This window comes from Stigmatopora argus, chromosome 6, assembly GCF_051989625.1.
Source record: "Stigmatopora argus isolate UIUO_Sarg chromosome 6, RoL_Sarg_1.0, whole genome shotgun sequence".
In the NCBI taxonomy this organism is placed as follows: Eukaryota; Metazoa; Chordata; class Actinopteri; order Syngnathiformes; family Syngnathidae; genus Stigmatopora; species Stigmatopora argus.
The window spans coordinates 9,922,700-9,936,260 of record NC_135392.1 but is presented as its reverse complement, the minus strand read 5'-3'; the positions used below and the strand labels follow the sequence as shown (position 1 = coordinate 9,936,260).

The window sequence follows — 13,561 nt, the reverse complement described above, 5'->3', positions numbered from 1 at the left end:
AAGGGAACACTCAACATTTGATAACGAAGTTTGTTCAGCAGTGCAGAAATGCAGCAAAATGCACTCTTCATGATCCCTTTTCATTTTATTGTCCTAATATCTATAGTAGTGTGATGATGTGAACATGGAGTTATCTCTTAGTCCAACAGCTGATCTGAATTTTTGTTTGTTTGCTTTAAGCCATTCCAAGCTTTGTCAAATGTGAGTTAGCCTGGATAATGTCATGGTCTTAATCCATTTATTTGTTTTGAAGTTTGCAATGTTCAAATTATAACTATAATGGTAAATAGGACAAATATACATTGAAATAAAAAAAATGTATGAAAAGAAAATTTTGTTTAGAAATACAGGGCTCTTGGGACTGCGGAAATATGACAAAAATGAATTCCACTTAAATTTGTCAGGATAGTTGACATGATCATATTTGACATTCCATTTGTGTGACTTATCGTGGCGATCAAATGTCTGGATTTTGACAGATACTCAATAATTAAGCAATATCACATAAAGAGGTGACACATGTACTTCATGTTATTGTGATTCAGTCCCACAGCCTTAGATTTAAATATACATATATAAATAAATATTATAATATATATACGTATATAATTTTGCTGAATTGAACAATGTTATTTTTGTACAGTTATAAAAAACCTCTGTAAAACTAACTACTGCTAGGTTAACTTGTAGTTTGTTAACAAACTAACATTAACATTAATCATAGCAGGTCCTTGCTTGCCAAGGTACTGGATAACCTGACTGGAACATGAAATATTAAAAATGTTGCCATGAGCCGGGAAAAAACCTGAAACCCACACGCTCCATACACTACTCCATACTTCAACACGGTTTGCATTAACTGAAGGTGCCTTTCTCAGGAGGTGCAAAGTAAGGTACAATGCTTGTTATTAAACTAGAGGCAGTAGAGCAGCACATCTCTTACATTGGTATACTGCCCAAGAGGGCAAAGTGTTTAATGAGGGGTGGTGGCGACGCATTGTTGTGTCCTTGCTGCAGCACAAGCCAAGTTGATGTGGATGTGAAAGAGTATACATTCGCAGTTTGATTTGTTTTGTATTTCTGTGGCCATTTCAAAGGATTTACAGTTAAAACTCCCAAGATATCTTCACTGATCTTCAGCCATTTACTTTGTGGGTTGCTATTTTCACTGTTTTTAATAGATAGAAAAAAACCTTAAGGGCATGAATACAAGTTGGGTTCCAAAGTGAGCCTGATCGATATTTTTGCAACTTGTAAGGAAAATTGAATGATGACAACAACAAATACAAACCACCTTTCAAAAAGGAAATTACTTTTTACTGTGAATCTGCCATCTTCCTAGGTACATATAAGCCTCCATTTTACAGGATATAAAATGTGTACACCCATCTATATGTAAATAATAAATCACGTCTGTCTCACTGCCACCCATCTTTGACCTTTCCACATTCAAGGTCTACCTGCTGTGTGAGAAAACAGTGAGGTCACAAGAAAATTCCCAGAATTGCCACTGTTTGCTGTGGGAACCTACACAAAGAAAGATAAACACCCATGGAAGGGAGGAGGGGCCGTAAAGTGACACTGACCCAATACATATATATGTCTGAAGATGAACTCCAATTGGTGTACAGGATAATGACGAAGCAGCATCTTCAAAGTAAACATTCTTTAAGACTGGCTTTGCTGTTAATAGATTGTAGCCACTAGTGAAAAAGGAATGAAAAATGAGAATGATCAGTTAGAATAGCGAAAGGAGTCTCAGGGGAGTGGGTGGGGTTGCAGTTTGTTTGAAAGGTGGGAAAACCCTTATCACAGTGTTCTCTTTAGTTTGTTTAGCCAATCTATCCCAACATTCTGAACTCGTGGTAAACCAACCGTGGTCACATGAACAAACAGCAGGAGAGATCTAATCTACATCCATAAAAATAATTGTGCGAACAAACATGCCAAAGACAAAAAAAATTTACTAAACCTCAACGTCCAAGTGCCCAAGATTCAAAGTTAAAAACCAATCATAAATTGTTGTGTATACTGTCTCGCTGTAGTCGGTTTGAGATTATAAATGTTCTCATAACTTCTCCCTTCCTGCAGCAAACAAATTGACTGTGATCCCCATTCAATTTACATCTAGTGTGCCACATGAATTAAATAAATTGGATGCAATTTGTGTTTGTTTTTTTAAAACTGGAGAATCCTGGTTGATCTGACAACTGCGACAACAAAAATTGTGATGTCCAATACAGAAATCAAGTTGTGTCTTCTGTCTGTAAGCAGATAACAATCTATGTTGAGCAAAACTGTTGTTTCCACCATAGCCAAAAGCAGAGTCAGCAGATCAAGTAACAGCAATGGCAGAGTTAACAGATTGATTACAAGTAGTTAAAAAGTTGATTTTTCATAACATGTGCCTTTTCATGCATAAGGCCTACATCAGTCTTGGCCTGTCAGGCGTTTAACTAAAAATAGATTGATGGGACTGTACTAGTAGACCTGGTTCCCATATTCATACAGACCTAGATACATCTACAACATGTTCAGCTGTTATTTATCTATTACTATTTATTGATTATTGATTTATCATTACTATATATTGATTATCTGTGTTTGTTTGTTGTTGCGTCCATAGACTCAGCGAGTGGTGGGCTCTCGCTCTGCTGACCTCACTTGGACTATTTCTTTATTTCTTATTTATTGATTTTTTATTTGTCTGTTTGTTGTTGTTATTTGTGCACTATGTGGTGAAAGCTTTAAATCTCATTATACCTGTGTAATGACAATAAATGCATTCAATTCAATTTTATTTAAAAAACTCCCATACAACAGTCAGTCTTACATCAAAGAAATGCTCCACTCTAACCAGATCTAGATAACAAGGCTGTTGTACCTCTCTGTCTGTGCAAAGGAATGACAGGAATGCGGTCTGTCCATACTCACACAACAAAACAAAGTTATCTAGCTGCAACATCATGGGACTAAAAGTTTCTCTTCTTGCCACAAATGTTTATCTATTGGTTCTCAAAGCTGTGTGGATGTAAGTGCACACGCATCGCTGAAGATTTCATTTTCTTATCAAGCCAGCCCCTTGTAAATGGCCGGCGCCTGTGGAGAAACCAAGTCACCTGACACTTATCCTTTCCAACTTAACATTTTCACAGGCCATATAAACAATGAGGACTTAACCAGTGTGTCCATTACTGCATTTTTTATACTTTAAGATATAACCAGGGTGGGGACACATCCTACATCAATGCAGTCAAATCTGCAACTTTTCACGAATCTTTTCAGGTGTATCAGAAGTTGATACTGAAAACTTCAGGAATCGCCATAAATGAATCCATGTTGTAAAATGCAGAGATTTTTGTGGATGTGAGGCACCATTTCCACTAAAACACAGAAGCTTCCGCTCCCCCACCCTTGCAATGCATTCCGCAGAACAGCCCTGCCACTGACAGGTGCAGCACAGGCATTCTGTAGTTTCACTCCAACCTGTCAGACTGGCTTTGCTACGTGGACAGCTGTTAATCACTGTTCAAAAAGAAACATGACAAATGATCATTTCCTGGGGTGAAGAAATAGCCACTCATCCATAGGAGCCAATTACCACCAGTTAAAAACAGCCATCAGCTGAAAATTATCAGAGCGTACCACCGAGTTGAAACCAGGTATTATAATTGGGTTTTCATAAAAAATATGGAGCTGAAGCTCATCAGCAAAGCCAACCAGCCCTCGGCCGATAAAGCCTTTGACTCGAACACGACCAAGAACATCTGTGGGGGCAACTTGGACCTGGAGGAGGAACAGCTGAGCCGAGTGGACGTGGAGTAGCAACAAACTCTGGGAAAAACTGTTTACTCACGGTGCACTGCCACCCATATTAGATGTATAAAGAACGCATGAGTGTTTGCGTACGTAGGTGCAGCCATGTTGATAGATTGGACAGTTCCGGTTGATGATAACGTACTTCTGTTTATTTTATTTTATTATAGCCACAAGACACAGTGAAAGCACTCTAAAAAGACTAACATTTTTGTTTCCTTTAAAAACAAAAAAATACCAACATGGTCAAAATGATGGCGGTCACTATGAATCATCTCACTAACGGTAAAATTTCAGTATACTGCATCTCGCTACTACCAGTAATGTGCAAATAAGCTGCATTTTGTTGCTGCCACTAGGTTACTCATTATACTATCACCACCAAAATACAAACATGAGTCACTTCAAAAGATGATTGTGGTTTTAAGATTCACAAATTTGAAGATTTAGAAGGATCAAAAGAAGATGGAAATACACTACTGACTTCTCAAACAACTCCAAATGTGTTCAAATGTAGCATGTCCTAACTCTCAAATCCACCGCCCTACCATGCAGGAAATGCCAAGAGTACCTCTGTGTAGAAAGACAACACAATGGTTTGAGGAAGCGAGGCAGGAATTAGGGGAGGGGGAATTAGAAAGGGGAAAAAAAAATTCAAAATGCACTTAGAGGCAAGATGCTTGGTAAAAGGACAATGCCAAAGGGGTTTCTTCACTTGTAAACTTGTTTTCCAGCTTTCATCCCTAATAACATTGTTCATATAAAAAGGCAACAATGTGTGACACTGTGGGAACAAAATTCAATATTTCAAAAACTACTTTCTAAAAAAATCCAATATTATCCACTTCTCCGCTGGAAGAGACACCAGCAGACAGACCTATCATGTGCACGGGAAAAACCCAAGAGTCAATGTGACAGTGAGAGTAGGAGTACTACAGTGCATAGTGACTCAGCACGGAACTACAGAACCATCTTGTTCCAGTCATAAACTTGCAAAACTGTCAAGATCAAGAATACAAATCAAGTGTTCCTGAGAGGGAAAGCTCATGACAGCCTAAAAGCCCAACAAGATATTTCAATTTATTCATTAATTTATGAGCTGTGAAGCTCAGTAGAAGTTGATAAGATAGAAAGAAACATGGTGGTGCACCTCCCAAAAAAACAAAAAAATAAATCATTTTTAATGCTATATTGAAAAGAAATACATTTAAAAGAAAACTGGTAATATCCTGTAAGTCTTATCATAATTTTGAAAATCTGCTGATAAAATAACAATGGATTGCAAGCTGTTTAATAATATAATAGATGTCAGTGACACCCAGCACACACCTAAAACAGTAAAATACTGACGTAGGACAGCCCCGGCTGAGTAAACAGTGCATTCCTGAACCGTAGAGAGCACGGGGTAAGCACTTTTTGATGTTTGTGTGTGTGGGGTGGGGATACTTGTGCATGCGCTTGCATGCACGCAGTCAGTCAGTCAATATGGTCTTAAGCTGTGTGTGTGTGTTCAAGTCTTAGAAGCTGTGTGTGTCAAGTCATAATTCAGCCTGGCACCGTTTCCATAAGGGTATCAGACTGGACGTGTCATGGTAGCCACTCAAAGCAGTGACACACAACCCCCATTCAGTATACACCACATTTGTTGCAGCTGTCACTTTATATTGTCTGTAGACCCAAGAGCAGGAAACAATAGTGGCAGAGCATCATTATGTGACAGTGCTTTGTGTCAAATGTGTAAGTAAAAGTGAGTAACAATGCAGGGTTGTTTTGGTTGTTGTTTTTTTTCCAAATGTTAAAAACTAAACTTGCATGTGACACAATTTTGCAATCAACGGAAATAAAACTACATGTGGCATTTATATTTAAAACGTGTGCTGTTTTGTTAGCCTCTGCTGCCATTCAGCCAAATAGCCATTGTCGAGACCTATAGAAAACCTAAATACAATGCAAGGTTTTTCCAACGGGTTAGCCGGATGGACATAGTGTGTTGTTATAGTGGGTGACTTTAACAAAAAAAATGCCATAGTAGAAGTTTGTCAAGTCCACACAGCAGAGAGGAAAGATGGCTACCACTGACCTCTTCATCAAGACCCAATTAGGACTCCATCCTTTTCCTGTCTTGACTAATTAGACACCGCTTGTCTAATTAAGATTCTATCGCTAAGCTGTCACACTTAACACACACTGCGTTGGTTTACTATTACCTGATCCTAATTTAAAGTGAATTGCTTGAGTCTTCTTAAAAGTGACAGAACTATTTTTATTGTAGCAATTACAGAGGCTAGAGTTAGAGTCCTTGACATTACCAAGAAAATTCATGCAGGGAAAGGCACAACACTTCATCCAACACCAAAGAGAAAAGGACCATTCTTTTGTTTTAGTTTCAAAACCACACATTTGACAGACAAATGAATTAGATTTTGTCATCTGTAGATTTGAAGATTCATGGCGACACAATGTATTGAAAATTGCAACTTTCAAATACAAACATGACTTATGAAATTAGGTATATCATAAGTCTGGCTGGCTTGATAGTTCTGAAACCTACTCAAATACAAGGAAGGGTCTTTAGATGAGAGTTCTGCATACAGTTGGGTCACCCTTCACTCATTTCTACACTGTAGCTGACAACTAACATATGTGGACTATTCTTTCTTCCCTGCTTTAGATCTTCCCCCAACTTATTTACTTTTCTGGTAATCCAACAATGTCTTCCTTCACTGCCACCCACATGAAGATGTATTCCTTATGTTGCTGTTCACTGTCAACGGTAACCTTTGAAACGTGAGATGCGAGATATTTGTTTCATAAGAAGTACAGAGCGGGGGTGCATAATCAGACCGCTGTTTCATTTTTTTTTCAGGATTTTATCTTAGTTTGGATTTTCTTTACTAGGTGTACTAGAAAAGAGTAACATTAAAAAGAACATTTGACATGGTGTTGACAAACTAAACCACACTAACAAAAAAGTTGTTGACGGCCTAGAAGTTTACAAATTAATTTAGGAAGAAAAGTAAATAGCCGAGGAACATATTCAACCTAGTGTTGGATCTAAATGGGCCAAGCCATTTATTTGATTTTCTTGCTGCGATGGGCAGACCACACTCACAGTTGTAGCTGAGCTTATAAAAAAAAAAGACTTTGTCACATTAGTTTTCTGCCATGCACACATGCAAATGTTCTTTCTGAGAGCATATGCGTATGATCCCATTCCTGACCGGACACGCTACAAAGAACAGGAAGGCTCAAACCATGTGACAGTACACAATAAGAGGTTGTGAACCATCTGATGGTCTTCACACTAATCTGTTTGTTAGGTACTGGTGCAAAACTGTTTCCTATTGAATTACTGACATGCAACTTTTACTGGATGCCTGCAAAACAAAACAAAAATGACTTCCTTCTAATGGCAAAGCTCCAATTGGGATTTTAAAAAATCCAAGATATAAAACAGAACAAATATTAAGAATGTTTTCTGTGACTGATTTGTACACTAGACTTTTCACAGTATAATGTCTTTGCTCATTCGGGTGGAACATTCAAAGATCCAAAGAATTTCCTCATACCAGCACCCATTTAGACATCCAGCACAAAAATACCGGAGGTCCCAGATTAGCCCATTAAAACCCATGACTTGAGAAATAGAAAGGGGGGGGAAAAACACAATGCTCAGGCTAGCATTTCATCCATTTGGATTATTTCTTGGTATCTCTATTAGACATGAAAACAAGTATTAAAATGTTCTGCTGAAATGTTACCAGTAATTGCGCAAATGTTGAACATCTCAATTACTTGAGCTGCGTTATGACAGCAGAATGTATAAAGGACCTTTCAAGCAGATTTGTCAACCCAAATTAACTAACGTGAAGCTCAATTTCCGCATGAGTTTCATGGAGAACATCATGTATATTCACAGTATTTGAGTGGTTGTCTTTGATTATAATACATTGGCACTTTAAAGAAGGGTACCAACTATAATTGCCATAATATAGTACCGTATTTTGCAGTTTGATATACCCCCCATTTAATATACAATATATATTAAATGGCAGGGGTATATTAAACGGCAGGGGTATATTAAATGGCGCACAAACGGGAGGCTCAAAAAAGCAAAAATCATTTAATATACCCGGGCATATTAAACGGCAGAATACGGTAGTATGGTATGCTATATCTGGTCTCAGAATTGAGGTCTTCTTTCTGTAACTTGTTTTAATTTTAAGGAGAACACACAAGAGTAAGATAACACATTGATTCCACTAGCATCATCGTAAATTAGTTTGACCCTCTCTGCCCCTCTGACATGTGTGCAACTACAAATGCCAATTATGATCAACTCTCTTATACAATTCACTTTAAATGAGCTAATTGGGAAAAGAAAGTCCATTCTTCAGAAAACAGTAGCCTTGGTTTGGCACTTGTGCAGCTTACAAAAATGGGTGGCATTAGTGAAAGAGCATTTGGTGGTCTCTATAGTTGGAAAGGGGGCATCTCTCTGCAATACCGTATTTCAATGGAGAGCTTAAAAGTAAGTGTCGGCACACACTTAAGTATAAGCGCCTTACCTACCTCAAGATGAAATTGTCTCAACACATCTTACATTTCTTCCTCCTGTCAACAATCACATAAAATCACACGCAAATTTAAGCTGTGGATCTTTGGTTAAGCCAAACTAAGAATACAATTTTTTTAAGTCCTTAAAATGCAGTCAGAGTGTCTGACTTACTACTGTGAGAATAGGAAATAAGCATTTCCAGATACAAACTCTGCCAAGACTAATGGCACAAATCCACATGCAAGTAACATTAATTAATTAATCTCTAACTTGCAACCCACATTCAGTCTTCAGGAATTAGATTTCATTTTGGGTAAATATTCATGTCAAGCTGTGGCTTCTTGATTTCCAGTCATGGATAAACTACGGTTTGTGATACATGAATAGGAGTATTACGGTACAGAATAAAACTGTGGTTAAGTGTCAAATTGTGAAGACAAATCATACACAAAATCCTTCCAGGAAAACCACAAATATTTCCCTCATAATTTAAAGAAATCCAATCATAATCCTTGTCCAAGTAATTTTCGCCTAGCGTTACCCACATGAAAGGCAACAAACACCAAGCACAGTGGTTGTGTTTCTTCAAGTCAAAGTTGTGCAGTCAGCGGGTCTCAATTATACAATTAAAATAGTTTTGTAAATCTGCACAATAAATGTGATTTCCTTGCACATGAACTCAGCAGCACCTGAAGCGCGAGTGTGGGACCTAAAAATCTAACTAAGCCATGTCTGAATACATTCAGCTAGAGTAGAAATTCCTGAATAGGTACTACAGACGTATTCCCTCTCCACAACTCACTTGATTAAAATGAGAAAATGGCACAATTTTTGCGCTAAATTAGGACAACCTGATTTTACAGATGGACTTTGCAGTGAAGCATATTTTCCCAATTAAAAGCGTTTAGGGAAGGAAATTCCCAGACAGCGTGAATTATTAAAAACTTTCAAATGGAATGACACCATGTGATGCAGTATGCCAATGACACCCTACATTCCCATGTGGGCCCTAGAAAAGATTCTGCTTAGGGCCTTTTAAAGAGGCTTACTACCAAACGATGATCACAAACAGGCTAAAAGTATTGCATTATAAATTCTAAATGACCATGCAACTAGTCAAAATAGATTGCAGTTATTATTATCATTACCCATACATGAGCATAAAACAAGGTAAGGTTAGCAATTCATCTGTTCTACTTTTGTTGCATGTCAAACCAACAATAATACATGAATACAGATAGTTTTACTTACTGTTAAGGCAACTCCTGCAGACATTTGTGTAATACTAAAATAGAGGAGTGAAGGAGTACCTACAGTATATAAATAAAACAAATTACCGATAAGCATTTAACATCATTAACAATATTTGCGAGTATTTAACACTTAAAATTCTCCATCAAAGTAACCAACAGAATCTTTGATACTGCAGGAAAATTCTGATGTTTTTGTCCATGCATCTCTCATATTCATGTCAATGTGAAAAGTATAATTCAGGTAGTTTTTTTTTTAAACTGTCCTTGAAGAACTGTGGCTCTTTTCACTGTCACTATATGAAGTTGGCATAATCCAGAGTAGTCCCATGCGTCCCTTCACCAGTTCGCCATGCTACACTCGGAAGCTGTCAGAATGGCTCAGTGTCAAACCCATGGGGCCCTGCCGGGTCAAGATGACCATGAACGAGAGAGACCAGCCACACTAGCCTGCTGTTCCCTATTCTTGTTACAGTATCTGCTTTAAAAAAAAAAAACTAAATCTGAGAAAATGTGTTAGTATTGCAAAATGCTGAAAGGCTGCACTGGCCAACATAAGGAAAGATGATGCCAACTTCTATTTAAAATAATAAGGATGTGTCCCTTTCAAATGACAACAGTAGAAACAATAAAAATATAACTTTTCAGGAATTTATATTTTCGTTGGGCATGCCAAATTGAACTGAAAGGCATGGAGGTGCAGGAGAGTACAGTCAGCAGGCCTGCCTCGCAGCGGAGATGCCTTTGGATCTCTATTCAGGGGGTCTTTTAGTGTGGAATTTGCATGTTCTCCCTATGCTTGATAATGGTACATTTGGCTACTTAACAGAAAGCGAGTTTGTTTGTCTATATTTGCCCTGTGAGTGGCTGGCAACCATCCAAGAATGTACCTAACCTCTATCCCAAAGGTAGCTTGGGATAGATTCCAGCTCACTAATAAGTGAGTATTTTAATGGCAAATATGTGATGATCAAAATTGTTAAGTGTGTCAGATGTTGAAGTTCTGATCAAATAAAGTAAAATCATTCAAATAAGTCACATGTGGATAATAATAATAATCAACAAGGAGTCGAAAAGATTCTATCTTGCTCTGGAAAGTTTTCTCAAATTTACACTTGGCACTGGTATTGCAGAAGTATATGTTATTTCCTTTAATGTATACTTGGAGGTGATTTGATTCCCTGTCAGCCATGGGTGTGTCAAATGTATCTGGTGTAAAAATGGATTGTGCAAGTAAATTCTCTTCAGACTCACACATATTAGTGGATCACTAAGATTTGGGGGTTAAAAAAAAAAAGTAAAATAAACTGAGGATAACCACTAATCAATGGCCAAGGGGACCAAAGAGTAATGGTTATGTAACTATAAACCTCAGCTGTCAAAAAATAGTAGCCAGTTACAAAGGCAGGATACAGTGGCATAAATTACAACCTTTTTCAAGATCAAACTACAGAACAGCACATAAGGAAAGGCATTTATATTATATGTCGATGTGAGACCCCAAATCTGCACCTCTTGTCAAACTACAAATGTACATTTCATGCATGGTGAAACTTAAAACTGGATATCAAACACAGTATGTATTTTGGGAAAGCCATATCCTGCAATTCGAGAAAGATGATTTAACAAAACAAAACAAGCAATATGGTCATTCCAAGGGAGGATGCAATTTGAGGGCTTTTGTGCGTGTTGGTTCGTGTCACTTCCAGTGCTTACCTGGCCTGACAGCTTTTAACCTGATGGGACCTTTGCAGTTTTTGATGAAGGTCTGCACATCGTACATGGGCAATCCCGAGATGGGAAGGTTCTCCACTTCCAAAAGAAGCTCCCCGTCATTTAACTGGCCACTGTTGTAAAGCACTTGGTTCTGCTTGAGTGGAGCGATGAACGCGAACTCGCCCTTCTCCGCACCGCCGCGCAATGGGACGTTCAAGTCCCCATGGGCATCTTTGGACACGGAGCATTCGTTCAACCGAGAGGTCCAGTGATTCTTCCTCAAAGCGGGGTTGGACATGTTTGGGGCAGAAGCACACGAGCGGACGGAAGGTGCCGCTGGGGTGTGTTAAAGCAATCACAAAACAGTACCTTTATTTCCTCGTGAAGCGCAGCAAACTTTTTGTTGCTGCCACAGAAACATGAGCGCCTCTGACAGGAGTGTCGCACGCGAAAAAAATCAAGCCATTCCGCCCACCTGGAAGTCACTTCTCACGGCTTGGATGGTCTTCTATGTCCCTCAACATGTCTGGATGTTTAATCCCGTTTTGGGTCAGAGGAACATTAGATCTGCCCAATTCCAGATGAATCCAGTGACGATTTCCAAACTCACTCCAAATTCGTTTTACTTCCCTTTAGTTAGAAGCGATGGTTAGGGGCTCGCTTATTCCGATGTCCGAGGACGGTTTGACCAGGTAGGGCGCTGCTTGTTCTGCGTTTGACTCCGAGATCCACACAAGCAAGCAGCGCGCCGGACGTGCTGTGCTTGTGTTGCGTTCAAATGCTGTAGGAAATATAGCTTTCCAGGTGCTGGCTCTCGATAATACCAGAGTCGTTTCGGTTGGCACGATTGATCACAATTTATTTATTTATTTATTTATAGAATGCTAATTCTTTGTTGCAACACATACGTGCACCAATAAAAATAAATAATAAAGTCAAAATAAATAAATAAACGTCAAAAATGACCCACAGTCACTTCCGGAGTTATTTCATCCCTTTTTCCAGTTTTTCTTCTGAAAATGCATTATGATTGAATGTGGCAAATAAAGTACACTTGAGTAAAAATTGTTTTTATTCTATAATACGAAGTTCATTCCATTATTGGCCTTGCACTTGAATATAAATTGTGTATTTCAAAGATATCTCTCTTTCACATTTAGCCAGTCACACATGCAATTACTAAGAAAATGGGTAAGGGTCAGATTTGACCCTTATTGTACATTTGAGAGTTGGTGTTTTCATTCAAAAAGTAAGAAAACACAACCATTGAAGACCAAGTGGCCTCTGGCTACGGTGCACTCCTTCCTACCTGTTAAGATTGCTGCATTTCAGGCTAGACAAGTTGAATTGCATTTTTATTCTTGAGCTTGACTTGCTAAAAGACGACAATGTGTGGATGTATAAACTTTGCCTGCTCTGCCCTTTGACTAATGCCAATTCATTGTTCTTAATACAATTCCTTATGTATATAAGCAGACATTCTTGGTCCAAAATGTTAACACCCATCGCTAAAACTATTTATAAAATTAGGGGGAAACAGGAGATTAATTTAATAAAAAGGTGACTGACATCAGGTTTTGGTGGTTGGGTGTTTTTTCCTTGTGTGTCCTGTCCACGTGATTATTGATGTGGGTCACCTGCTGTGTCTCTTTTGTGGCTCTCCTTCCTTCTCTTGTGTGGCCCAGGTGTTTCTTATTGTCATCAACCCCTGTCTGTGTATTCAAATCCCATATTTGTGTGCGTCGGCATGGAAATATTTTTTGCCTTGGTTATGTTTGCCTGTCGTCAGTGTGCGTCTCCCGTTTTCAGCCTCCCCAGTTAAGTTTGTATTGATGTCCTGATTGATGTCAGTCCTTGTTTTTTGGGCTATTTTCTCCCCAGCTTTAAAATGAATTGAGTAATTGTTTTCTCAAATACTTACATTCTCCTGTGGATAAATGTGTTTGTCTTTATGTACCGTTCGTTTTCGAGGCTTCCAGTCAAGGGTGCAACACAGCACACGGCCAAAGGGTGAGGTTAAGCACCCTCGTAACCCTAAGACGGAAGCACTGTAGAAAATGGATGAATGCATACAGTAGCTAAAACGCAAAAGATTGCCTGGACTAAAATTAAATGATGAGGATTCTCACGTAGGGAGCCTCAGATGAGCTTTTTCCAGATCTAAAAATACCACTGAAAGCACTCTTGGTCTCTTGGGGTGGAGAAAACATGGATGTGAATG

General features: G+C 38.6%; 1 protein-coding gene across 1 annotated transcript in view; it reads right to left on the bottom strand.

Annotated features, from left to right (window-relative positions):
• Nucleotides 1-12,112, bottom strand: part of magi1b (membrane associated guanylate kinase, WW and PDZ domain containing 1b) — a 62,992-nt gene extending 50,880 nt beyond the window's left edge. Inside the window, exon 1 of the mRNA XM_077603860.1 lies at nt 11,341-12,112. Within this exon, the coding sequence (XP_077459986.1) occupies nt 11,341-11,638 (298 nt within the window). The 5' untranslated portion in view covers nt 11,639-12,112. The remainder of the gene's footprint in view (nt 1-11,340) is intronic.
• Nucleotides 12,113-13,561: the final 1,449 nt, after the last annotated feature.